Source organism: Syngnathoides biaculeatus, chromosome 19, assembly GCF_019802595.1.
Source record: "Syngnathoides biaculeatus isolate LvHL_M chromosome 19, ASM1980259v1, whole genome shotgun sequence".
Lineage (NCBI taxonomy): Eukaryota > Metazoa > Chordata > Actinopteri > Syngnathiformes > Syngnathidae > Syngnathoides > Syngnathoides biaculeatus.
Genome location: NC_084658.1, coordinates 6,088,967 through 6,113,168, shown reverse-complemented (window position 1 = coordinate 6,113,168; position 24,202 = coordinate 6,088,967). Strand labels below are relative to the sequence as shown.

At 40.0% G+C, this 24,202-nt stretch overlaps 4 protein-coding genes and 1 non-coding gene across 15 annotated transcripts in view; 2 read left to right on the top strand and 3 right to left on the bottom strand.

Annotated features, from left to right (window-relative positions):
• mtrr (5-methyltetrahydrofolate-homocysteine methyltransferase reductase) overlaps window positions 1-2,123 on the bottom strand; it is a 31,872-nt gene extending 29,749 nt beyond the window's left edge. Inside the window, exons 1-2 of one of the 7 annotated variants that reach the window (XM_061804818.1) lie at window positions 1,966-2,123; window positions 40-184 (exon numbers count right to left, since the gene is read on the bottom strand). In XM_061804818.1, the coding sequence (XP_061660802.1) occupies window positions 40-183 (144 nt within the window). In that variant the 5' untranslated portion in view covers window position 184; window positions 1,966-2,123. Of the gene's footprint in view, window positions 1-39; window positions 185-1,616; window positions 1,897-1,965 lie in introns of those variants that run through there. The other 6 variants (XM_061804817.1, XM_061804823.1, XM_061804819.1 and 3 more) reach the window with 6 other exon arrangements.
• Window positions 119-9,660, top strand: cct5 (chaperonin containing TCP1, subunit 5 (epsilon)). Of its 2 annotated transcripts, none has more exons than XM_061804825.1 (11): window positions 119-208; window positions 2,975-3,035; window positions 3,147-3,311; window positions 4,327-4,525; window positions 4,623-4,815; window positions 6,109-6,258; window positions 6,333-6,452; window positions 8,574-8,759; window positions 8,836-8,973; window positions 9,085-9,265; window positions 9,355-9,660. In XM_061804825.1, the coding sequence occupies exons 1-11, from the start codon at window positions 206-208 to the stop codon at window positions 9,480-9,482; spliced, it is 1,524 nt and encodes a 507-aa protein (XP_061660809.1). In that variant the 5' UTR covers window positions 119-205; the 3' UTR covers window positions 9,483-9,660. The 2 variants fall into 2 exon arrangements, with proteins under 2 accessions (XP_061660809.1, XP_061660808.1); XM_061804824.1 differs by lacking the exon at window positions 119-208 and adding an exon at window positions 2,273-2,611.
• Window positions 9,661-9,853: 193 nt separating this feature from the next.
• Window positions 9,854-12,011, bottom strand: cmbl (carboxymethylenebutenolidase homolog (Pseudomonas)). Of its 2 annotated transcripts, none has more exons than XM_061804826.1 (6): window positions 11,896-12,011; window positions 11,452-11,684; window positions 11,247-11,354; window positions 10,718-10,860; window positions 10,503-10,594; window positions 9,854-10,420 (listed from the first exon to the last, which is right to left on the bottom strand). In XM_061804826.1, exons 2-6 carry the CDS (start codon window positions 11,682-11,684, stop codon window positions 10,241-10,243), a joined length of 756 nt encoding a protein of 251 aa, XP_061660810.1. In that variant the 5' UTR covers window positions 11,896-12,011; the 3' UTR covers window positions 9,854-10,240. The 2 variants fall into 2 exon arrangements, with proteins under 2 accessions (XP_061660810.1, XP_061660811.1); XM_061804827.1 differs by having other exon boundaries at window positions 11,470-11,684.
• Window positions 12,012-12,211: 200 nt separating this feature from the next.
• On the bottom strand, window positions 12,212-12,285 carry trnat-agu (transfer RNA threonine (anticodon AGU)). The gene has a single exon. It is a non-coding gene; the product is annotated as a tRNA-Thr (tRNA).
• A 214-nt stretch (window positions 12,286-12,499) lies between these two features.
• Window positions 12,500-23,961, top strand: marchf6 (membrane-associated ring finger (C3HC4) 6). 3 transcript variants are annotated; one of them, XM_061805653.1, is made up of 26 exons: window positions 12,502-12,754; window positions 12,839-12,953; window positions 13,775-13,874; window positions 15,871-15,944; window positions 16,365-16,508; window positions 16,775-16,847; window positions 17,007-17,175; window positions 17,290-17,476; window positions 17,926-17,987; window positions 18,072-18,104; window positions 18,211-18,262; window positions 18,664-18,722; window positions 18,815-18,895; window positions 18,978-19,046; window positions 19,245-19,319; window positions 20,265-20,399; window positions 20,475-20,695; window positions 20,768-20,905; window positions 20,979-21,195; window positions 21,812-21,881; window positions 22,090-22,271; window positions 22,539-22,673; window positions 22,800-22,889; window positions 22,970-23,102; window positions 23,232-23,367; window positions 23,470-23,961. In XM_061805653.1, the coding sequence occupies exons 2-26, from the start codon at window positions 12,935-12,937 to the stop codon at window positions 23,555-23,557; spliced, it is 2,742 nt and encodes a 913-aa protein (XP_061661637.1). In that variant the 5' UTR covers window positions 12,502-12,754; window positions 12,839-12,934; the 3' UTR covers window positions 23,558-23,961. The 3 variants fall into 3 exon arrangements, with proteins under 3 accessions (XP_061661638.1, XP_061661637.1, XP_061661636.1); XM_061805654.1 differs by having other exon boundaries at window positions 12,500-12,953; window positions 17,290-17,470; XM_061805652.1 differs by having other exon boundaries at window positions 12,502-12,953.
• The last annotated feature ends 241 nt before the right edge of the window (window positions 23,962-24,202 follow it).

Here is a 24,202-nt window from a genome sequence, read left to right as displayed (position 1 = left end):
GTGCAACCCAAGAAAATAAGTCCCATGTGAAAGTGGTACCTTATCTTTTTGATCTAAACAGCTGAGCTCTGCAAGTAGACCATGCTCCTCTGCCTCTGCAGCTATTCCCTCTGCTATGGACTGTGCTTGACCTTTTTGAGACCCATAGAGAACAACAATCCGAGGCTTGGCTTTGCTGGGCATTCTGGGGGACAACACATGGTTGATGGTGAGTACGCCATTAATCCTGATTGAAATGATGCGTCGAGGTAGCCTAGCTTGGGAAAATAGAAAGAGATCATACCAAAGGAAAGCAAGCAAAGCTAATTTATTTGTGTAATGCATTTCACACACAGGTAACTCAATGTGCTTTACATGATTAAAAGCATTCAAATACATAGATAAAAACATTTGGAAAAAGTTCCTTTAAAACAGCTTTTAGTGCAAGAAATATCACTGAAAAGTGGAAGTACTCTAAAACGCATGAGAAAAATAAGAATTTTTAAGCTGGATTTCCATTCACACTTGGGGCTGACATCACCTCTGTTGGCAACTTATTCCATTTTTTGGGAGCATTATAGCTAAATGCTGCTTCACCATGTTTGCTTTGGACTCGGCACCTCATTATTAGACCTGAATCAGTTGATCTCAGAGCCCTACTGGGTTTGTATTTCATTAGCATTTCTTTCATGTATTCAGAACCTAAACCATTGAGTGATTTAAAGTATAGACCAGTAGCAGAACTTTAAAATCTATTCTAAAACTGACTGGAAGCCACCGTAAAGACTTTTGAATTGGAGTTATACGCTCTGACCGCTTTGTTCTGGTCACACAATCTGAGCAGCAGCATTCTGAACAAACTGTTTAATGCTCTTTTTGGGGAGCCCAGTCAGTCAGTCTGGTGAAATCTTAACTAATAAAGTTGCGTATGGTGCATTCCTCAAAATTTAGCTTCAATAAATGACCCTACACACGTAAAGTCCAGCACCCCAGAAATATCTCCTCACCCATTTCGAGACTATTTTGGGGGAGCTGAAGCAATCCTACCATGAAGCCTACCCAAACATTGTCACCGACTCAGCTGGCACATTTCTAACATCAACCACACTACTGATTAAAACATTATTACCATTGTAAGTCCTCATTTTACTGCATTTATTGGAGGCCGCTCTTTTTGTTGATAGGTAGAAGTTAGCTGATGTTTTGTTTTTTTTTACTGTTGGAGAGAAACGAAATACATAGGAAAAAAAACTCCGTTGTTTGAATTGGAATGCGAATAGCTAGCTATTGTATCATGTCTACAATATATCTTTCAGTCCATTCCTCTTTTGCTGTGGATCAAAAGACCCTCTCAAAAGGTGATTTTTTTTTTTTTTTTTTTTTGGGGGGGGGTTGCCTTATAATGTACAGAACAGTTAAATTTATCCAGCCTGGAGGGAGGATCAACACCCCTAATCCTCAAATCAAATTATTTCACGTGGAACTAATTACGCAAGTACAGTTAGTTTCTATCAAGGTTCGAAAACCCAAGACATTCATAAATCGCCAACCGCTAAAATATACTTGAAACAAAAGTGCGTTTACTGTAATGACTAGTTCGATACAAGTAATGTTGGGGAAAAATTTTTACAGCATACCTTTCCCAAAACAGGCAGGGGGACTTGTTCAACCTTGTTGTTATGTTTAACCAAAGAGCGAATCACTTACAAAGGGAGATTCGACACATCCCTTTTGAGATCTATGCTTACTGTGACGCTAATATAGTAGGGTCAAAGTTTCGCATTTCACGTATGTCGACGATAAGAAAACCCAAATGAACGAGGATATACGTATATTAAGCTGAAAATGGATGAAGATAACGCCCTACAATTACAAAAACAAAACTATGAATAACATTACTAGGGTTAGATTGAAAACATATTTATTTTTTTAATGAAGCACGTTTGTGCATAACACACACAAGGCGTTGATCAAAAAAAAGCAAACCTCGTGAAAATCCACTGAAGAGTTAATCACCACAGAATTTCAATGTCCGTGGCCTTTTGTGGAAATGTCAACCCTTCCAACATGGCCTTTAAGTAGGCACGTTGGTCAACCGGACAACCATGGCGTGCTTCCAAATCTGTTGAGTTGTAATACCTATGTTTCATGGGTGTCGCCCGAGACTAATCACGTGAACTGATGTTACACCGCGAGATATAACGTGATTGGAAGAGCCCACCATAAACACCCTTTTGATTTTATTTGTAATTAGTATTTTCTACATTATTTGAAGGGCTATTGATATTTCGGAAAATTGATGTTTATAATATTCATCATTTGTGCTGCCTACCACTGCATAATGATATGTCTATTTGGAAAGGTTGTATATTACGACTTGGTCCCGCCCTTCCCGCCTGTGGAGTCTTCCAGAATTCACCGGCGGATACGTGTGGCTTGAAATTCCGCAGTGTTGTTTAATTCCATCTCTCAAAGTCATTATTTCACCGGTTACTTGTCAAATTGGCATTTCAGTTCCTTAGTCAACATGTCAACGTTAGGCACGCTTGCCTTCGATGAATATGGAAGGCCATTCATCATCATTAAAGACCAAGATAAGAAGACACGGCTAACGGGCATTGATGCATTGAAGGTACAATGGGCTAGCTAGTTGGCACGTTGACTAGCATCTCACCTATTTGCCTGCAGTCAGACGTTCATTAGCTCAATTTAATATTTTGTAGCAATCGGCAAAATCCTCTGATCGTTAAAGATTATAAAAATACCTAAAGCTAGTTCGGTGTTCGTATTTGTAAAAGAGTAAGTGGTCTGTTTGCCACAATGCTAACATGAGGCCCATGTGCTCTAAAGCGGTTGGTGGGTGAAGCTGGGAAGTGGGCCTTGTCTGTATAGATGCGAATGCTTTCCAAATTGCATCGCACAGTGCTAAAAATAAACTTTACCAAACATACTCAAGTTTCAATAAACCTTTTTTCTGGCCATTATGTGTTTGCAGTCTCATATTATGGCAGCCAAGGCAGTTGCGTCGACGCTGAAAACATCATTGGGACCTAATGGTGTGTATAAACCAAGTGTTGCATATATTAAAAAAAAAAAAGAGGCTGATATCTGGGACAGAGTTGATTCGAATTTCCATCTGAAATCTAATTTGTGATTTTCGTGACAAGGCCTGGATAAAATGATGGTTGACCAAGATGGAGAAGTGACTGTCACCAATGATGGAGCCACTATTCTCAGCATGATGGATGTCGACCATCAAATTGCTAAACTAATGGTGGAGCTGTCAAAGTCCCAAGATGATGAGATTGGAGATGGAACCACTGGAGTTGTCGGTAGGTGAAACTCAGATTAACTACATCACTTGTAATGTCTGCATGGGATTAGTACTTATTTTATAGATTACAACAGTGATTCCCAACCACAGTGCTGGAGCACACGGGTATAGAGTAAGAGTTCATCAAGGTGTTGTGGGAAATTATCAAATTTGACATAATTTGGCACAAAAATGTTTATTAATGGTTATTGTATTGATCTATTGGACTTTACCCTGGTCTGATTGGCCTTAACCGTATCAGATGATAAATAGCGGTCTATGCTAATTGTCTTAAATGTCCTAATTCAGCGATCCGATGTACTGTGTATTTTCTCTCCCTACCTGGTCTTCCTTGCTCGGCTTTCAATGACCCATAAATCGTGTTAATATCGCGACATTATTGCAAAAGCAATATATCATTGACCACTGCTAATGAGTGTAGGTGTAATTAAATAGCCACTGTGGCTAGGAGCAATTGTGTAACAAAATTCTTGATTTTAATTGTATATTTTGTTTTCTATTGCTCTTTAAGGTATACCATACTATTATGTGTATCATGTTCATTTTTGTTACGATTGTTATTATGATGTGAACTGTCCTCCACCTTCTTAGCCAGTTCATCCTTGGGATCTTAGTTTTATTTTCTGGTTAAATGGATTGATTGATTGATCGATCGATTGGATTCATTTGATATATACACAAAATAATCTTTTTGCCATTTGACAGATAGTATCAAATGTCTTAATGTTTAAAAAAGTTGTCACATTAGTTTTTGTGCAAGTGTATGAAATATTACCATCATCTTTTTTCCATTAGGAAATGACTTGATAAATTTTGTTGTTACGTAAAGTTTTTGTGCAAGTGTATGAAATACTAGCATCTTTTCGCCATTACGGGTAGCATCTAATGTTGTAGCGTTACATTTTTCACATTAAGGTTTTTGTGCAGGTATACAAAGTATTGCAAGACAAGCATAATAGTATTTGCATAATTTTTTTTAGTCTGTCACACAATTTGTGGTACTTGTTCTTCAGTGCTGGCCGGAGCTTTACTTGAGCAAGCTGAGCAGCTCCTGGACCGTGGAATCCACCCCATCAGGGTTTCTGATGGTTACGATCAGGCCGCACGTATCGCGATCGAGCAGCTCGACAAAATCGCAGAAACTTTCCCCTGCGATCCCAACAACACAGAACCCCTTATTCAGACCGCTATGACAACACTGGGATCTAAAGTGTGAGTCTCACACACAGAAATCACTGTGTTTGTTGTATAAACTTTTTTTTTGGGGGGGTGCTAGTCTGCTGAGCCTTTTTCCCCCTTCATATTTCAGCATCAACCGATGCCACCGGCAGATGGCAGAGATTGCAGTGAATGCTATTCTCACTGTGGCTGATATGGAGCGAAAAGACGTTGACTTTGAACTTATCAAGATGGAGGGTAAGGTTGGAGGCAAGCTGGAGGACACGCAGCTCATCAAGGGTGTCATTGTTGACAAAGAGTTCAGTCATCCTCAAATGCCAAAGGTCAGAATGTCACTATGTATTATGTTTTGGCAAATCTTTTTTTCTGAGACAATAAGTAGGAGAGCATATCGGATCAGTATCTGACGATAATTATCATTTTATGTTTTAGCGGCTTCGTTATAATTCGCCAAACCAAACATTGACGCCATTAATCAGCTCCGCTAAAGAGCTTTACATCACCGGCATGTACAGTATATTCAAATCCAAAAGCATCTTATTTTTAGGCTTCTTGTGAGTCTTTTGATGTACCATAATTCCTGGCCTACAGAGCGCACCTGTTACAAGCCTCACTGAGAACATTTGTAAAGGAAATACCATTTGGTAAATGCATACGCTGCAGCTGTGTAAAATCTGCAAGTGCGCACATTGAAACAGGAGATATTTACAAAGACTGTACACAGAAAGTGTTTAACGCTAGCGCGAACACTAGCGCCACACTAACGCCGCGCTAGCTATAACTCTAACAGGGCTGGTTAAAATAAAACTTAGCGGTAAATATCACTGAGACACTCCGCCAACAGAGCAGCGACACGCTAGCATGGCGCTAGCGCAGCGCTAACAGGGCCGGTTAAAGTCACTTGCTCGGCACATATATTCAACCGGTTTCATTCTTACCTTTTACGCTTGAGTGCCCCCTTGGGGCCAAGAGAAAAAAACGCGCACAAATTAGCCGCACCACCGCATAAATCGCAGATTTGAAAGCGTGTGGAAAAAACTCACAGCTTGTAAATTGGAAATTACGCTAGTACTGTAAATATCTGACCACCAATTAAGTTTTTTTTTTTTTTTTTTTTTTTTAATTGCCAGTCTGGGACAGGCAACATGTAATGCCTGGGTCAGATTACAAGGCAAATTTGGTCTTTCACAATTGTACTATGTCAGACTACTCCAATAAAATCTTATATTCTGATACCACTATCTCGATTTTTATCATCACTGGGATCATCTAGTCAAGTCAACATTAATTACTGAATTACATGAATTACTGTGTGTACTTTTCACAATCTAACATAAGACCATTAATTTGGTCTGTGTCCCTATGCGTTACTGGCAAAAAAATAGATTAACAAAGAGACTATTTATTGTACATGTAATTCAGTACACAAATATATACAGTAAATGAACAAGTCATTTAAATAGACAACATTCCATCTTGTGATCAAAACGGTGATAATTTTTTGAAACTCACTGATCGCCCCCACAAATCCTGATTAAAAAGCCTGATTATTTTGATTATCAGTATGACATATGCACAACAACATGGTTGATTCCAACTTCTCTTTCGCCTTTCAGGTTCTGAAAGATGTTAAAATTGCAATTCTCACCTGCCCGTTTGAGCCCCCTAAGCCCAAGACCAAGCATAAACTGGATGTTACCTCCGTTGAGGACTACAAAGCTCTTCAGAAATATGAAAAGGAAAAGTTTGAGGAGATGATCCAACAGGTTGGCTTCCCAAAAAGAAAACAGTTGATATCCACATGGATTTAGCCCAATTTAAAAACCTCAACGTATTTTAGGTCAAAAGCAACGGTGCTAACTTGGCCATATGCCAGTGGGGCTTTGATGACGAAGCCAACCATCTTCTGCTGCAGAACAAGTTACCTGCTGTCCGCTGGGTCGGAGGGCCGGAGATTGAGGTGAGAGAGAGTGAGAAACGGTGCTTTCTTACTACTTTTTGGTCAAATCACATTACCTGTACTATAAATTTTATCAGTTGTCACATTGGTCACTGTGAGATGCCAATCAGCAGAACTGTCATACAGAATCAATGTTATGATCTGATTGGGGGAATATTTATCAGGTCAAGTCATATTTACAGGGTTTTTGTGGATACTTTATAAATAAATGCATTAATTATAGTATAATATGTTATCTTTCAGTAGGAGCACTTCTCGGGTTGTAAATCATAATAACATGACAGATTTGAAATAAGTGTTTGGTTTAACGGTCAGAATGAATTCTTGTAACACTTCTTAATTCATATTGGGATAGAATAATGTACCTGCACCTTGCTGTCACAAGCAGCATTCACACTGAATTTCCAGCAAATTAGCACATCAAGAGACATTCAACAGTAAAGCTGGGATTCATTTGCCGCCACATAACGGTACACTGTCGAGGTGTGGTGGTGTTGAACCTGATTAAAGGTCAAGTGTCATCCTATAAACATTCTAAAATTGATATTGTAATGAAAAATACATATTAGATTATTCACTTCAATGTCTATACGAAAAAATAAATATGAGTATAGAATGTGTCACCCATGTGCAAAGTTGCGGAAGTGTCATTCGACGACAGCCAAGTGTTCGCCATATTGGCTGCATCCCCTGTCTGTGATGTCACCTCGGACATTCGCCATTGAAAACATGCGGTGGACCCTACTATGGGAGACAAACACGCACCTTCTGACATGGAAGCTCTTTTCGAAGAAGAGAACATCACGCAACCAAATGAAGTTACCGGGGCTATATTACCCTATTGTTTCGAGCCACAGACAGATGATATGCGATCCCCGTCCAATCCACTTCTACGGCAGAGATGACCCATCATGGCCCAGGGCCGCAACAAGTGACCCCGGCCAGCGACCGGCTAATTTTCGGCGCCGAGGAGCCTTATCATGGCGCAGAGCCGGGCCTCTTTACAGCGTTGTCACACGCGGCTGAGTGCAGCATTGTCGGCGGCGTTGTTCAGAGCCGCCACCGTCGGCGAGCTCGAGGCGCAGCCTCGGCTGGGGTGGCTCATTTTCTTGGCCGAGGTGGCTTATCACGGAGCCGAGCTTTAGGACGTTGTCGTCATGCGCAGCTGAGTGCGCCATTGTCAGGACCGTTGTTCATAGCCGCTGCTGTCTGCTTCACCGGCGACCCCAACGCCGTCCGACGTGCACATCGACACATTTAGCATGCCTCTCATACATACACGGATCTTTTGTTACGTTATGAGACACCGATTACATGATCCGCCCCAAACTATTATTTTTTTTTTTTTAGTGGCTGTATACACACTTACCTGTCATTTGGAACCCATGAAGCTCTCGTCCATTGCACCCGGGCAATCCATTTTTCACGACGAACCGGGTCTCTTGTAAACTTATGTCGGGTAAATCCATTCTCCCAAGTGTTCAAGCAATGTCCAGCAATGCAACGAGTCGGCATTTTGGCTAACACGAAGGAACAACGAGCTACCTTCCCAGAGGTAAAACTAATAGAAAGAAACGCATCCACTAGAGGGTGGTCCTGCCATGTACGTCTTTTCCTGCTTCTCAAAAACAAATCCCTCGAGAGGATTTTCATGACAGGAATTACAAAAAGCTGTATACGTCAAAATCATGTTTTGTGGTGGGGAAAAAACGCATCGGTCCATGTCGGCTGCCGTTTTTTCATTAATAACATCCAAAAATCATGCATTTCGTGACAGTGGCCCTTTAAGTAGGAGCACTTCTCGGGTTGTAAATACTTAATGACAACATGACAGATTTGAAATAAGTGTTTAGTTCTTTGGTTTAACTGTCAGAATGAATTCTTGTAATGCTGATTAATTCATATTGGGATTTAATATTGAACCTGCACCTTGCTGTCATAAGCAGCTTTCACACTGAATTTCCAGCAAATTAATACATCGGAGGCATTCAACAGTAAAGCTAGTATTTATTGTCCGCCATGTAATGAGATACTAGAGGTGCAGTGGTGTTGAACCTGATTAAAATGTCCTTAAATCTTTTTCTTTGATTGTATTTGATGCTTATTATTTTTCCTGTTTAGTTGATTGCCATCGCCACAGGGGGCCGCATTGTTCCGAGGTTTTGTGAGCTGACCCCGGAGAAGCTCGGCACTGCCGGCTTGGTGAAGGAGATCTCTTTCGGCACCACCAAGGATCACATGCTGGTGATTCAGGAATGCAAAAACACAAGGGCTGTGACCATTTTCATCCGTGGAGGCAACAAAATGGTAAGCTGCTTGTAATTAATGGTGAAGTCTTACTGTTTGTATATAACTTTTAGGTTATCTCCATCTGTTTCACTAGATTATCGATGAGGCCAAGCGTGCACTCCATGATGCTCTTTGTGTAATTCGTAACTTGGTCAGAGATAATCGTGTTGTCTATGGTGGAGGCGCTTCAGAGATTGCTTGTGCTCTGGCCGTCAACCAAGCTGCTGACAAGGTAGATGTCTAATCACATTTCCTATAGGAAATAATGCAGCATTTGGCCCATAGAAATTCATTTTCTTACTTGCATTCTTAATCCTAACTTTTTGACTTGCCTGACTTCAAGTGCCCATCATTGGAGCAGTATGCAATGAGGTCGTTTGCAGATGCTTTAGAGGTCATCCCAATGGCATTGGCTGAGAACAGCGGCCTAAACCCCATCCAGACCATGACTGAGGTCAGAGCCAGACAGGTCAGAGACAACAACCCTTACTTGGGCATAGACTGCCTCCATAACAACACCAACGGTGAGCCACTACAAGGAATCATGCCTTCATTGCAACACATCTCTTCATACACTCGTTACTTATATAACGGTCATTCTTCTTCAATATAGACATGAAGCAGCAGCATGTGATCGAGACCCTAATTGGCAAAAAGCAGCAAATCTTGCTGGCCACTCAAGTAGTCAAGATGATCCTCAAAATTGACGACATCCGAAGCCCAGGAGAGTCCGAAGACTGAAGGCCCCACCCCAAGAACACCTGCAGGCTCACTTCAGCTCTGCAATATTGTAACACGTCTGGGCGACAGACACTTCCTTAGCACTGCGTCCAAACCGCACTGCCTACGGCTATTTATCATTTGATGCAACTCCCTGTTCTAGTACCACAGTTGACATTAAAATTTTGGTCTGAAGAAATGTCTACATTGTTTTATTTCAAAACACAATTTTACATTGAGAAGGTTAAATATTCAGTATCTTAAAAAAAGTTGTTTCCACCAACATAAGTATTTTTTAATGGGCCTTTTTTTTATCTTTTTTCAGCCTCTAGTCCCACATTGAATGCGGAACAATTTTGGAAAACCTGCAAGAATGGAAAAAACCGACAATATTTTTTACTGACCTTGAGTGTTCCCGATCATTTATTTACCGTATATATGAATGGATATCATTTATTAAGTCTATATAAACTGGTTATAGTATGCATTTTCAGGTTATATTCTTAAGCCTTCTGATTGGCTTTAAAAAATTAAGTGTATGGTTAGTTCCATGTGCTGATTATGCATTTACTGTATATATGAATGTATATTACTAAGTCTATATAAACTGGTTATAGTGTGCATTTTCACATAATGTTCTTTTAAAAAAAAGTGTATGGTTAGTTCCATATGCTGATTGTTCATCCTCTTACATTTGTTTGACTTTTAATTGTGCCTTGTCACAAAAATGACTGGTCTCATAAAGGCACCAATGGTCCTCCTAACATTTTTCCACTTATTTAAATGTACTTGTTGAGCCAATTGATCATATCTGCTCTGGCCTCCCGAATTTGTGGCTGGTCTGCCGGGTTGATGTCCTCTCTCTTTCGGTGGGCGAACCCGTGATTTTGCCCAGGAAAAATCTTCACCTGGTAATCCTTGGTGCATTTCTCCTTTAGGTTTTTTTCAAGACCACTCACCTGAGCAATTACGAATTGTCAATGGTTATGTTGCACTCGATGTTAGGTTATTTGTGTACTTGTCGTAAGAATCAATAATTACCTGATCCAATGGGATGAAGTCGTCATTCTCTCCAAAGATGAAAAGAGTTGGGCTCTTAAGAGCATACCTGTCTTCTCCTTCACGTACGATCCCTGCAGGATATTATGAGGTACTTTACTCTGCAAACCTTTGGAACTTTAAATTTTACAACATGCTCAAAGAATTATTGACAATCACTTAAATGTTAGTGTGGCAGTCATTGTTGCACACCATACCATAAAATGACACTCCAGCTTTCACCTCGGGGTTATTCAGGGCCAGATAATGTGTGGCAATCCCTCCCCAACAGAAGCCTACCACACCGATGCCTTTAGCACCACATTGCTCCTTCAAGAACTTCAACAGTGGTTCCACCTCTCTTGAAGGCAAATGTTAGTGGGTTAAGGTTACAAGCAAGACTTCACACAACCTATGAATTTGTGCTCCGTGATTTGCACACACCATGGTGCTCTTAACATCTTCTTCTACTGTATGTCTGCATGTGGGATTCTGTGATGTGCAATAAAATGTACAAGCTTCCCTATGGCTTATAATCAGTAAAATTAATAATAGAAACAAGTGGCTTTAAGAAATATCACAGATCTGAGTGCTGTGATTTTAATTTTTGTGGCATTTGACTAGGTTTTTCAACTTAAAAGGGAAAACAACATTTGTTTACGGGGTCTGGAGATTTGTTTATAGGGGGCATGTACCGAGCAACACCCCTGATTATTTTCATAATAAAACTGCGATGTTTGTTTTTACTTGTTGACGTTGGTCGGCTTTCTGTCTTCAAGCCATGCCGTAAATGTGGCCCAGTCATGTGCGGGGCTCCACGGCTCCTTTCCGAGGAAGAAATCCGGGCACACAGCCCTGCATAGAGCAAATAATAGCCAAATTTAATCAACACTAGATCAAGATGAACAAAACCTTTCCATTATTGGGAACGATGTGTCATTTAATATGTTACTTTAATTTCCAAACACACATGTATCCATTGGCAGCCAACATATCAGCCATATATCTGGTGTTAGGAAGTTGCCACCCATATATGTCCTGAATGACAATTACGGCCTTGTCAGACGCCGCCTTGGGCTTCACCAAATAAGCTTGAAAGTGCTCGATCTGGACCTCCTGACCGAGACACCCATACTCCATTCGATCCCCAATATCACAGGGACATGGTCTCGCCTCGTTCGCCATCTGTATACACATTCATGCGCACGTACGTAACGGGTCAGATTGGACTGTGACCTGAGAAATGTCAGTGAACAGTCCAGCAATCACAGAATCTTTCTAAAATAACGGGGAAAAATGCAATATGTTATTTGTAGATTTCAAGTCATTGCATGTATCACAAATACAACAATAGAAAAAACAAACTATCGATGATGAAAACAAGTTTTAAACATACCGTGTTATTCCCCTGAAAGGAAAGCAAAGAAAATCTTGCGCAATTTCCACGACTACAGAAGTTTGTAATCGGGTATCGGCAGATATTCCTGTCAGAACTTTCAAAATAAAACCTTTGTTGCCGTAAACGAGGGCAACGACTACTGATACTCCCTCGGTCAAATATTGCACTGTAACACGTGTGCCACAAAGAAGAAATACTATCTAAACTATGTGGATTGTGTACTATAAATATGGTATGAGTCAATACATGGCCATGTATGGGCGACTAATCTTTTAAATATTGAGCACTCTACGTGAGGCACGTGAGGCTTAAAAGGCACCGCTGGGATTCGAACCCAGGATCTCCTGTTTACTAGACAGGCGCTTTAACCATCTAAGCCACGGCGCCTGTATATTAGCGGCTCAGGTGTGCTTAATTCCACCGAACAAGTATACGTCAATGAATTTCAGTGACGCTGGAGGATGGATTATGATTTGTATGTTTAATAGGTACGCGTGAACTCAATAGCAACCGGTTTGAATCAAAGTATTTAACGCTCTTGTTGTACATCTACGCCCCGATACACTAGACGGCAGTATAAAGACGTAGTTCGCTTTAAATGGACTTATATATAAATTAGGAAGAAGACCGAGAGAGGAAAAAAATGTTGTGACACTAAGTCTAGCCCATAGCGCATGCGTTAGGCTATAGCCGTTTGTCTATTGCGTTTTAAATTACTGTCATTACAGCCTTACAGAGGATGCGGTGGTTCTCGTGGTAATTGTCAGGGGGGAATAAGCCAACGTGAAATTATAGAAACGTCAAACGTTTATTTTTTTTACCCCTGTCAATATTGGACACGGCCAAGACACCGCCGGTAGTTTCCGTTTTGTCGAGAAACCATTTTATGATTGCCAATGCATTGTGACCCATAAGGTTAACGTGGGACTCTTCTCGCTAGCTTCACTCGGCTAGCTAAGCTATTTCGTCTGTCGTTGATGGGTTCGCTGAACGAGGGAGACCTGGAAGAAATCGCGACTGTTGCTTTGTGAACAACATGGACACGACTGAAGAAGGTAAACCGAGGTATCTTGTCGTAGTTCGCCTTGTTTAGCTCGAGCTCAGGGTGATTGTAAAGCGCATCATGAAGAACCACACTAAACTGAACTGGCCTGCTAGTGCTTACCGGCTAAAATTCTAGCTTATCAACGTATCATTGCAGTGTAGAGCTAATTCGGGACACTAAGTAAATGCACGGTATCAGACGGATAGTAGCATTATAATATTTTTAGACAAATTATTTTAACTGGAAATGCAGTCTTGTCTGAATGTATGTATACATATTTAGTGGTCCGGTGACTGCATATTCTTCTCGACATTTGTCAATCCCTAAAAATGTACTGTGTAGAATGATGTCTGCATTTTTGAATAACCCCATATGTGTTACACTCATCACGAATTTTTTTAAACCGATATTTACTTCATTGGAACGGAATGATTCATATGAAGGAGTACTAGTTTGATATACACTTATGATTTCTCACAATAATTCTCAACAAGGTAAGACATTAATTTTAATATGGAACATTTTACATGAATGTCTCTATGTGTACATTTTTAAATTATCGCAACAATAATAATAATCCTAGGAATTCACAATGTTCCAGCACGAGTGAGCTATTTTCAGAACAAGTTTAAGGACTACTCACGTGCTCATTGGGAGTGACCTCACACCCCCCCTCCCGGCACTGTGTAAACGACCCCTGGTGTAGGCAAAGACTAAAATTATTACCCATCTGTTTCCCTTTTTCTTGATAATGGGTTTTGACTCTGATATCGAAAGTAAATAATCTGTCTCAATTTGTATATTCTGTGTATATGACGTGTGCACCATCAGCGGATATTTGTCGTGTCTGCCGCTCCGAGGGGACCCCAGACAAGCCCTTGTATCACCCTTGTGTTTGCACCGGCAGCATTAAGTTCATTCACCAAGAATGGTAAGTGACAGAAATCAATACCCAGTACAAACTATGCCAAATCAAAAAGACAGATTGATCAGGGACAGATGCAGATGCACATGTGGAAAAAACAAGACAACGGCAATAACATATGCAGTTACTCATAATAGTTATTATACATTTTTCAATTTACGGTGACTTTTTTTTTTTAATAAATGGGAGGATAGTGTGTTAAGTGATAGAATGTAAAAGAAAAAAAAATACACTTTGACAAATGTTTGTCAAAAATAATTCATACTTTTTCAATACATGCTTCATATACAATGTTCTAACATGCACATGGGTACCTTGACTGAAGAGTGTCCCAATTGCTAAGTCACTGTTTTGTCCTGTAAACCAAAATTTCATTTACAAGCAAAATTCATCGAAGCTTCCGTTCAGTGAAGTTTGGTGGGTGGGGGGAAATTAGAGACAGAGCTGTTAATGCTATTTGAACCATTTATTGAGTGGGACATACAGTCAAACAATAAAAGACAAAATGAAACTACTCACAAGGATCACTGACCAGACACTCACACTGAACTAAGCAAGAGGTCAACAGCCAACCGGACTGTGTGTAGGGGGGGCATATAACATTGCATATTTATCACACTTTAAAAAACATTTTTATTTGATTTAAGTGCTAAAATATGAATTCGCTGCAGCCATACATTTAAATCATCCAGTACATAGTCACCTTTTTATTGTTTAATAAAACCCTTGCTTGTGGTGCCTCTGCATATAACCTGCAAAAAATTGCTTTTTAAAATTAGTATGTTGATGATTAGCAAAACTCCCCCTCATAGAAAATAGCATTTAGATCCATTTAGTCTGCTGTGATGTGCTTCATACTGTGGAAGTTAAAAGAAAAATAATATTCGGGGTAAAAAAAAAATCATCCTCACAGATAAGACTATTAATTGCCCAGGGATTCATCCACACAGACAAATTTCAGGGCCATATTTTGTTCAATTCAGATCTGTACATGTATTGTCATGTTCCTCAGACTCAATGAGTTCCCGAGAAAATCACTTTGAACATTTACACATGTACTGTCGGTACATCATGCTTAAAATACTGCGCATATGTTTTTTTTTTTTTTTTTTTTTTTTTAAACTTGCATCAAAGAAACACTGGGAAAATGCATGTCTCAGTTTGACAACAGTTGAGAACCACTGTTTTAGATAATATTTCACTTGGGCTATTTTTAGTGTCATTAGCCAAGGATTTGTGTTTTCCTTTGATGTTTAAGCCATTAGGTAATGATCAGATCAGGTTTATGGTCAGATTACTACATAACAGTAGAGCATACACTCCAGCAGGATTTGTCCTTTTTTGTAAGGCACTTGGAATTTTGTTATGTCAGATCAATAACAGGAGCTCTCAGAGGAATAGAGTTGAACATTTTTATCGTCATTGGTAACAGCCAACATAACAGACAAATCATCAGATAACAGGTTTTCGCTCCATCTCTTATGGACCAGATTCTTCTTGTTTTACATTAGAAGCAATATATGCAATTAAATAATACACTTAAAGGTGTGGAATAGCCAATGTAAAACCAACCCAAGCGTGTTAAGTCATATGTTAATTGTGTCCTGTCTGTCACTAGCAAAAAGCGGCGGGGTACGCGGGTGGTTATCCCCTGGATAGAGGAAAAGAGCCTTGATGTTTCTGGGCAATTTTTGAATCCCACCACGCATGTTTTTGACTTTAAACCACCTCAATAAAACAACTAACAGTGAAACCGAATTTTTAAATTTATTTTTTCCAGTTTGAATGCAAATAAACTCATCCAGCATTCCTAGTCATGTTTTATGTTTTATATCTATGTTTAATGCCAGTTCTTAATGGCACTAATTCACTGGCAGTTGAAGTTTTTTTTTTTGGACATACAGGAAGATATTGTGTGACATCTGTAATTATTCATTTCTGCCTATGAACAAATATTTAGTGCTTGAATACTAATTTTCACCTTCAAAATGTTGATTTACAGTTTAGTCCAGTGGCTGAAACACAGTAGGAAGGAGTATTGTGAATTATGCAAGCACAGATTTGCATTCACACCAAGTAAGTGCTCATTCTCTTTATAGTTTGTCTACTCTGATGTATGAAACAACCTCATGTTTCTCACAAATGCCGCATAAATGTGGCTATGTGTCTATTTGTTCAGTTTTATCATTCTAACTATATGGAAATAGTTTTTATTTAATGCAGATTTTTAAATGGGTTTCACATGATGGCTAAAATTCATGAAAATGGTTTGGATCATTGCTTTTATAAAAAAAAAAAAGTTATCTAACAGAATAACAGTTGGCTTCTTAGATAACTCCAGTATTCTAATGAATGTCATTTTCCTCAGTTAAAAATTGCTTTTGAAGGTGGGCAGTATTTGAATTTGACAGTCATAAATGTGTATGAAATGTTAATACACTTGCTAACTTTAATTTTTGGATATTTGAGTAGATAATAATTCTGTACCTTCTACAGTCTACTCCCCAGACATGCCGTCACGTCTGCCCATTCAGGACATTTGTGCCGGCCTGCTGACAAGCGTGGGCACGGCCATCCGCTATTGGTTCCATTACACACTGGTGGCTTTTGCTTGGCTTGGCGTGGTTCCTCTCACTGCATGTGAGTATTTAATGTAGAATGTGCATCCATGTTCACTAGGCCCCTTGATATACTGTGGCTAAAAATGAAGAAAGCTACTAAGCCTTTACATATAGAGTCAGAGAATGATCACTTTTAACACCATTATGTAAAAACAACAAATTGAGGAAGAAATGGAAATCCCCTCACTAAACAGTGTTGGCAAGATTTTTAATTCTTATATTATGTGCTTGCTTGCATTGCGGTATTTGGAAACGTAAATGATTATCTTTTTCCACCTGTTTCAGGTCGCATCTACAAGTGTCTTTTTACTGGCTCTGTGAGCTCACTTCTGACACTGCCATTGGACATGCTCTCCACGTGAGTGATGATTGCGATAATGCCACTTTGCAGAAACATATACACACAACCAGTAACACCACGAATAGATCTAACCCTTAATAGATCACGTTTTTTTCATGCCTTTCTAAGGAAAAACAGGATGTAAATGTTTTTCATTTTTTTTCTGCCTTCCTGAAGCGAGAACCTGCTGGCTGACTGTCTACAGGGCTGCTTCGTTGTTACCTGCACTCTGTGTGCATTCATTAGCTTGGTGTGGCTCAGAGAGCAAATAGTCCATGGCGGCGCCCCACAGTGGTTAGAGCAGCACCAGCCAGCACCACCCAATGCAGCTGGGCAAGCCAATGAGGTGCCTATCCTAATTCTTGATTTGATTTATTTTCAAGCTGATGTTCTTCATATGGTAATGCCCTTTCAAATAATTGATAGTATTCTTTGAAAATGAGAAATTTTGTCCCCTCAGGCACAAGCGGCAGGCCCAGGAGCAGCAAATGAGCCCGCTGCTGACCAACCAGCCCCTGCAGAGCCACCAGCCCAGAATGAGGCAGAGCCAGAGCCCCCTGATCCACCAGAGCAGGGAGACGACCCCGAGCTGGAAGAAGAGGAGGCGGTGGCTGCTGAAGATGCCGACCCCAACAACGGAGGTCAAGGTCAGAGTGCAAGTTTATTTCACGAGCCAGTTGATAATATATGAATGTTTGTTTCATGGGTTTCGTGTGGTAGCAATATCACTTGGGGCAAATTCCTTATTTTTACTCTTTACTGGTTTTATTTTGGCTAACTCTGGATTAGTTGGAAGAGTGGGTTGTCCAGTGACCGAAGGGTCGCCGGTTTGAATCCCGCCTCTCACTGTCCGTTGTCGGAGGGTCCTTGGGCAAGACACTGAACCCTAATTTGGTCTCAGTGTTCCTGGCAGCAACTTGCATGGCAACCGCTGCCCATTGGTACATTAGGATGTTGTGAATGGGTCAACCGAGGCTTTGTAAAGTGCTTTGGGCATTGTATGTTGTAGCTAAAGTTTTTTGTAAGTGTAGTCCATTTATCATTTGTTACCAGCTATCCAATGTTATTATGTTAAAGCTTGAAATATATTCTGCAGATGACATGAATTGGAATGCTTTAGAGTGGGACCGAGCGGCCGAAGAGCTCACCTGGGAGAGGGTAACTTTGAATTATATTACACTGCAGAGTTAACTAAATTATATTGTTTAAAAAACTGTTTGCTCGAATTCTGTTCATTTGTAGATGCTTGGTTTGGATGGATCGCTGGTTTTTCTGGTAGGTTTGTAAAATGTAAAATGTGTCTTGGCTAAGTAAAGGTTTGAAATCGCTGCCCTAGTGTGAAGTAGTTTTACATTCAGAATCTTCTGTGTTTGTCCTGTAGGAGCATGTATTTTGGGTGGTGTCGCTCAACACACTCTTTATCTTGGTGTTTGGTAAGTACAACGGTCACTATCACTATTAAGTTCTTTTAATACCCTCTTCACAATCACTTTGTTCCACATACTGCTCTGCTAGCAACAGTGCACGTAATAAAATTAAAAACTGAAACACATTTTTATAGTGTACACAAATTTTAATTTGAACATTTTGGTTTTTTTTTTGTTATATTTTTATAATCATATTGAGCATTTTGCATGTGTCCCTGGAATTCCTGTCCACACTGTCATCATTGGGTAACTTCCCCTTTTGGAATTCCTTTTTGGTGAAATGAGGAAGACTGAAAGTGACTATATGGAAATAGTGATGCATACATTAAACTCTGATGTATATTGCAAATATTACTGTATTAAACTTTATGTAAAGCCTTTGAGTACCCTCTAATCTCTCCTGACAGCATTTTGTCCCTACCACATTGGACATTTCTCTGTTGTGGGTCTTGGCTTTGAGGATTACGTAAGACATTTTTTTCATAACTGAAATTACATTTTTCCCCAGAATTGTTTTGGATATGCATATGTTTTGACTTTTTTTATATTTTGTTTTAGGTTCAAGCGTCGCATTTTGAAGGTCTAATTACAACCATTGTTGGCTACATACTGCTGGCTATGACACTTATACTGTGTCATGTATCCTTCCACTGCACATGCACAATGCATATTAAATATTTTTGTGAGTTTCTGGTGTTGATCCTAAACAAAGATGTTTTAGGGATTGGCTGCTCTGGTTCGGTTTCAGCGATCCCGACGTCTGTTAGGAGTCTGTTACATCGTTGTCAAGGTAACCTGCCTTTGCTTTGTGCACTCCGAGACATGCAGTATTACTTGTCTATGAATCAATGTCTAAATGCACCTCAGGATCCTACAGAGAAAATCTAAACTAATAAGTATTTTTTTGGGAGAATGAGGAGATTATTCTTATTCTGATTAACATTCTTCATTATTGCAGTTCAATGTTGACACTGACTGTTGGTTATAGGTCTCCCTGCTGGTTGTGGTGGAGATTGGTGTTTTTCCACTGATCTGTGGCTGGTGGCTTGACATCTGCTCCCTAGTAAGAATCTCTCGCTCTTTTGTTCGGCACATTCGTCATTGTGTTTAATCACACTGCAAACAAAAATTTAAGTGGCTAATGTGTAGGACCAGTCCCGTTTTTTTTTTTTTTTTTTTGTACATTTTCTTTCCTGTACAATTCACCTGTAAAAATTGTAACCTGGAAGGATGTGTTGCAACATGGAACACCTGCCACTTTTATTCTTTGGCTTTCCAGTTGGATTGTAAATATTGACGTTGTTGTATTCATACAGAAAACTGACTGTCATTTGCCTCATAACTCTGCTCATTCTCCTTTTTCAAAAAGTTAAAGGAAAAAAAAGATCTATCTTTTTAAATTTTGTCCTGTAGTATACTAGACATTTAAAAAAATTACTCATAATGGTACAAAGGTGCCATGTATGTGCGGAATCGGATGCATTTTGTGTTTCGACTATTGGTCATAAATAGAATGTCACTTCTAGCAAAGCAAAACACATTAGCTGGATTGAAGATGTGCAATGTCTAAATTAGACTATTATTAGATATGAATAAACTGGATTCACGTGAGAATAGTGACACCTCTTAATTTTAGGATTTAAAAAAATTGCTGAACACATGTGGCAGTTTACCACTTATTTTACTTTATTTTACTTTCCCAAATTCTGACAAGACCCCACCAAAAATGTATATTTTTAGTAAATACCATGTATAACTGAAATAACCTGATATGAATTTACTCACAGCTTCTATGCTTTTTTTAGTTGCATGGATATTTATTCTCTTGTATTTCTGGCAGCTGGTGGATCTACATGTTAGTTGCAACCTCTGCCATCTAGTGGAAGGGCATTTAAGTTTTCTGCATGTCATCATACTTACTCTTTGTCACTGGCATAGATGGAGGAACTAAACTACACTATTTGCCCTAAATAAACATTTCAACATGATCAACATTTTTAATTTGCAGGAGATGTTTGATGCCTCACTGAAAGATCGCGAGATGAGTTTCAAATCAGCACCCGGTACCACCATGTTCCTGCACTGGCTCGTCGGGATGGTCTACGTCTTTTACTTTGCTTCTTTCATTCTTCTTTTAAGAGAGGTTAGCCCGTTTGCAGGAGGTTAGTCTTGGCTCGTGAAAGTATAGTATTGAACTTTTTTTTTCTTTATCTTTCAGGTGCTGAGGCCTGGAGTGCTGTGGTTTCTGAGAAACCTCAACGACCCAGATTTTAACCCAGTGCAGGAGATGATTCACCTTCCTATCTACAGACACCTGCGGCGGTTCATTTTGTCGGTGGTGGTGTTTGGTTCCATTGTGTTGTTAATGCTGTGGCTGCCCATTAGGTTGATTAAACTACTGATGCCCACCTTCCTGCCATACAACGTCATGCTCTACAGGTAAGCAATAGACTACAACTGCATTGCATTGTTTTTCTTTTATAAAAAGATCTTTTTGTGTTTCTCTCTTAGTGATGCCCCAGTCAGCGAGCTATCTTTGGAGCTATTATTACTTCAGGTCGTGCTGCCAGCTTTATTGGAGCAAGGGCATACCCGCCAGTGGCTCAAAGGCTTAGTTAGGGCCTGGACAGTCAGTGCTGGATATTTATTGTAAGTCTCAAAGCCAGTGTCATACTTTAATGCACTTGGCACCTTTATAATTTGTTCACCTGTGCTACCACAGAGATCTCCACTCTTACCTGCTTGGGGAGCAAGAGGATATTGACGCTAACCAGCCTGTAAACAACAACAACAACCCTCCCCCGGGACATCATAACAATAATAACAATCCACCACCAGCTGTTGGCGAGGGGCTGCATGCGGCCCACCAGGCCATCTTGCAGCAGGGCGGACCAGTGGGCTTCCAGCCATACCACAGACCTCTCCGGTTCCCATTCAGAGTAAGATAACCCCATTTTCCTGTTTGTTTGGGTTTTTGTTTGTTTTTTTTTTCCTTGTGCTGCTACATACCTGTAGTTGTTCAAGTTTAATGAAGAGCATGAAATTCTTTAAAAAGAAATATATCATATTTAACCTTGACTAAAGTTTTATACGCGAGGAAGGCAACTCCTTTGTAATTTTCGTAAAAATTCACAAGTGTGGGGCCCGGAGGAGAAGCTTATTACTTATTTTTTGGTGATTTAAGGAGTGTTGGGAAAGTTATATTTCTTTTCAGTTCACTATTCCAAAATTAAGTACTTTATTGTCGTCCCCCTGCCACCACCCCCCCGGCCCCCAATTTGTTGATTACAGGCAATTACCCAATAAAAAGTTGCATTTTATTGCCCCATTTATGCCACCCATTCAATTGACACACATACCCCGCTGCTGCCTTCAAAAAAACGTTCACAGATGTCAGAATGATCGTACTGGAAAACGGTCATGTTTCTCAAAATATGAACTAGTTCATGAACTTTGGATGACTAAACTTGTTGAGGTACAACACTGGATTTAAATGGGTGCAGTTTGTCTATACTTTAGGCATTTACGGTTAAACATTGCTCCTCTTCCCTCTAGATTGTGCTACTGATAGCATTTATGTGCATCACCCTGCTGGTGGCCAGTCTTGTGTGTCTGACACTACCAGGTGAGAAATATAGCGCAACTTATATTATTTTTATACTGCGCACCCACTGACCTCATTTAAAAGTTCTATTTATAGACAGGTGCGATGTTTTTGGCAGTCCTATCTTTAACTCAAATAGCAATTCACCATTTTCACAGCCGGGCTTCAAGACCAACTTGAATTTTAAATAATTTGGAGATGTATTTTTTTTTGTCCTTTCTTTTGTCAGTGTTCACTGGGCGCTGGTTGATGTCCTTCTGGACTGGAAGCTCCAAAATTCATGAGTTGTACACGGCAGCATGCGGCTTGTACGTATGCTGGTTGTCCATCCGTGGAGTCACTGTACTGCTGGCTTGGATGCCCCAGGGACGCACTGTCATTGTGCACAAAGTTCAGGAGTGGACGTTCATGGTTAGGAAGAAGTGTCTTTCTTTACATCAAACTTAGTCACCTGATGATAATTACTCCTTTCCCAACATTAGATGCTCAAGAGATGGGTTATTCTGCTTTTGTAAAGCTGCAGAAATGTTTGTTTTTTTTCCATCTAAAATCTAGTAACTTGCCTATAATATCCTTGTAATTACTGTCCCAGCCTTCCATTTACTTACCTTGCCTGTAATAGCCATGATTGTCACTGTTATGTTGGCTCATCCAGCTTGAAATGAAATGTTTGTGTAGATCCTTAAAACCCTGGTTGTTGCTCTGCTGGTTGCTGGAGTCATTCCACTGTTGTTGGGTCTGCTGTTTGAGCTGGTCATTGTGGCTCCACTCAGGGTACCGCTGGATCAAACGCCCCTCTTCTACCCCTGGCAGGTAGTTTCCATCACGGGACTAATAATGCATATGTCAGTCATCTCCACAATGTTTTTTTTTGTTCTTTTGGAGCAGAGCATCATGAACATCCTGAGAATCATTCAAGGGGTTTTCTCTTGTCTTTAGGATTGGGCTCTTGGAGTCCTTCATGCCAAAATCATCGCAGCCATTACCTTGATGGGTCCTCAGTGGTGGCTGAAGACTGTTATTGAACAGGTTTTTTTTTTTCTATAGTTAGAGAATCTGTCATATTGTATCACTTATGTTAGCATTTTTACTTTTCTGATATCTTCCAGGTGTACGCCAATGGAATTCGCAACATTGATCTTCATTTCATCATCCGTAAACTTGCAGCACCAGTCATCTCAGTCCTCCTGCTGTCCCTGTGTGTGCCCTACGTGATTGCGGCCGGCGTGGTGCCTGCTGTTGGTGAGTGTCTGAACACTTCCACGTAATTTGGCCACTTAAAACAAAAGTATTCAGCCCGTACTGTATTCTTCCGTTCAAACTATTGCTGCTGTTTCTCATATGATGTTGTTATATGTGAAATAAATGTAGGGGTGACCCCAGAGATGGAAATTCTAATGCAAAGGAGAATCTACCCCTTCCTCTTGATGGTGGTCTCGCTTATTGGCATCCTGTCCTTCCAAATTCGCCAATTCAAACGCCTCTATGAGCACATCAAGAATGACAAGTAAGGATGTTTTTTTATTGTAGTAAGTGGCATGCTTTTTTATTGAAGTGTTCAGTGTTGACATTTGAATAGTAAATCCATTGTAATCATTTTTGTGTGCAGGTACCTGGTTGGCCAAAGGCTTGTCAACTATGAGAGGAAAGCAGGACGAGCAAGCTCGGTCCCCCCCTCAAATCCTATCATAGAATAGATTTTCACCTTTCAGCGCGTAGATGATGACCATCTCCCCGTTTTGATTTGATCAGTTACTCGACTGTAATCTTTTTGCAATTTTCCTTGGATCTTGGTGGATATCATGGATGTTATTGAGTCCCTTGATTTCCCCATGAATGCCCATCACAATTGGGAAAGGAAACGTGTATTATAATCAAGGGACAGCAAAGTCATTCTGACAGAGTGAGTTCGAGAGGGAAGATTTTGATTTTACTTTTTATCTGTCGTTCTCGCCTTGCTTTGTAAAGTGCTGCCTGATAATTGTACATGTGTAAATACTTTGAATGCAGATTTTGTCTTTAAAAAAAGAAGACATGGATTAATGCGATGACCATTGTACATCTTAAAAGTGTATGTATAATTTATTAAATCAAACCAGCATTTTCTTGTTTCTTTTTTTATGACATTTTGTCAGTGAAATTATAATTTCCTGAAAATACGGAGAGGAAACCACACATAGCTGAATTATTTTTCTGGATGTTCAGTGGAATTGTGACGGACAAGTTATCACATCTGTTTTAGAGTAGACCGGGTTTCAAATCCCACCCCGGGCTGTGTGAATTTTGCATGTTATATCCCGTGTCTGTTGGTTTTCACCATTCACTACGGTTTCCTCCCACAT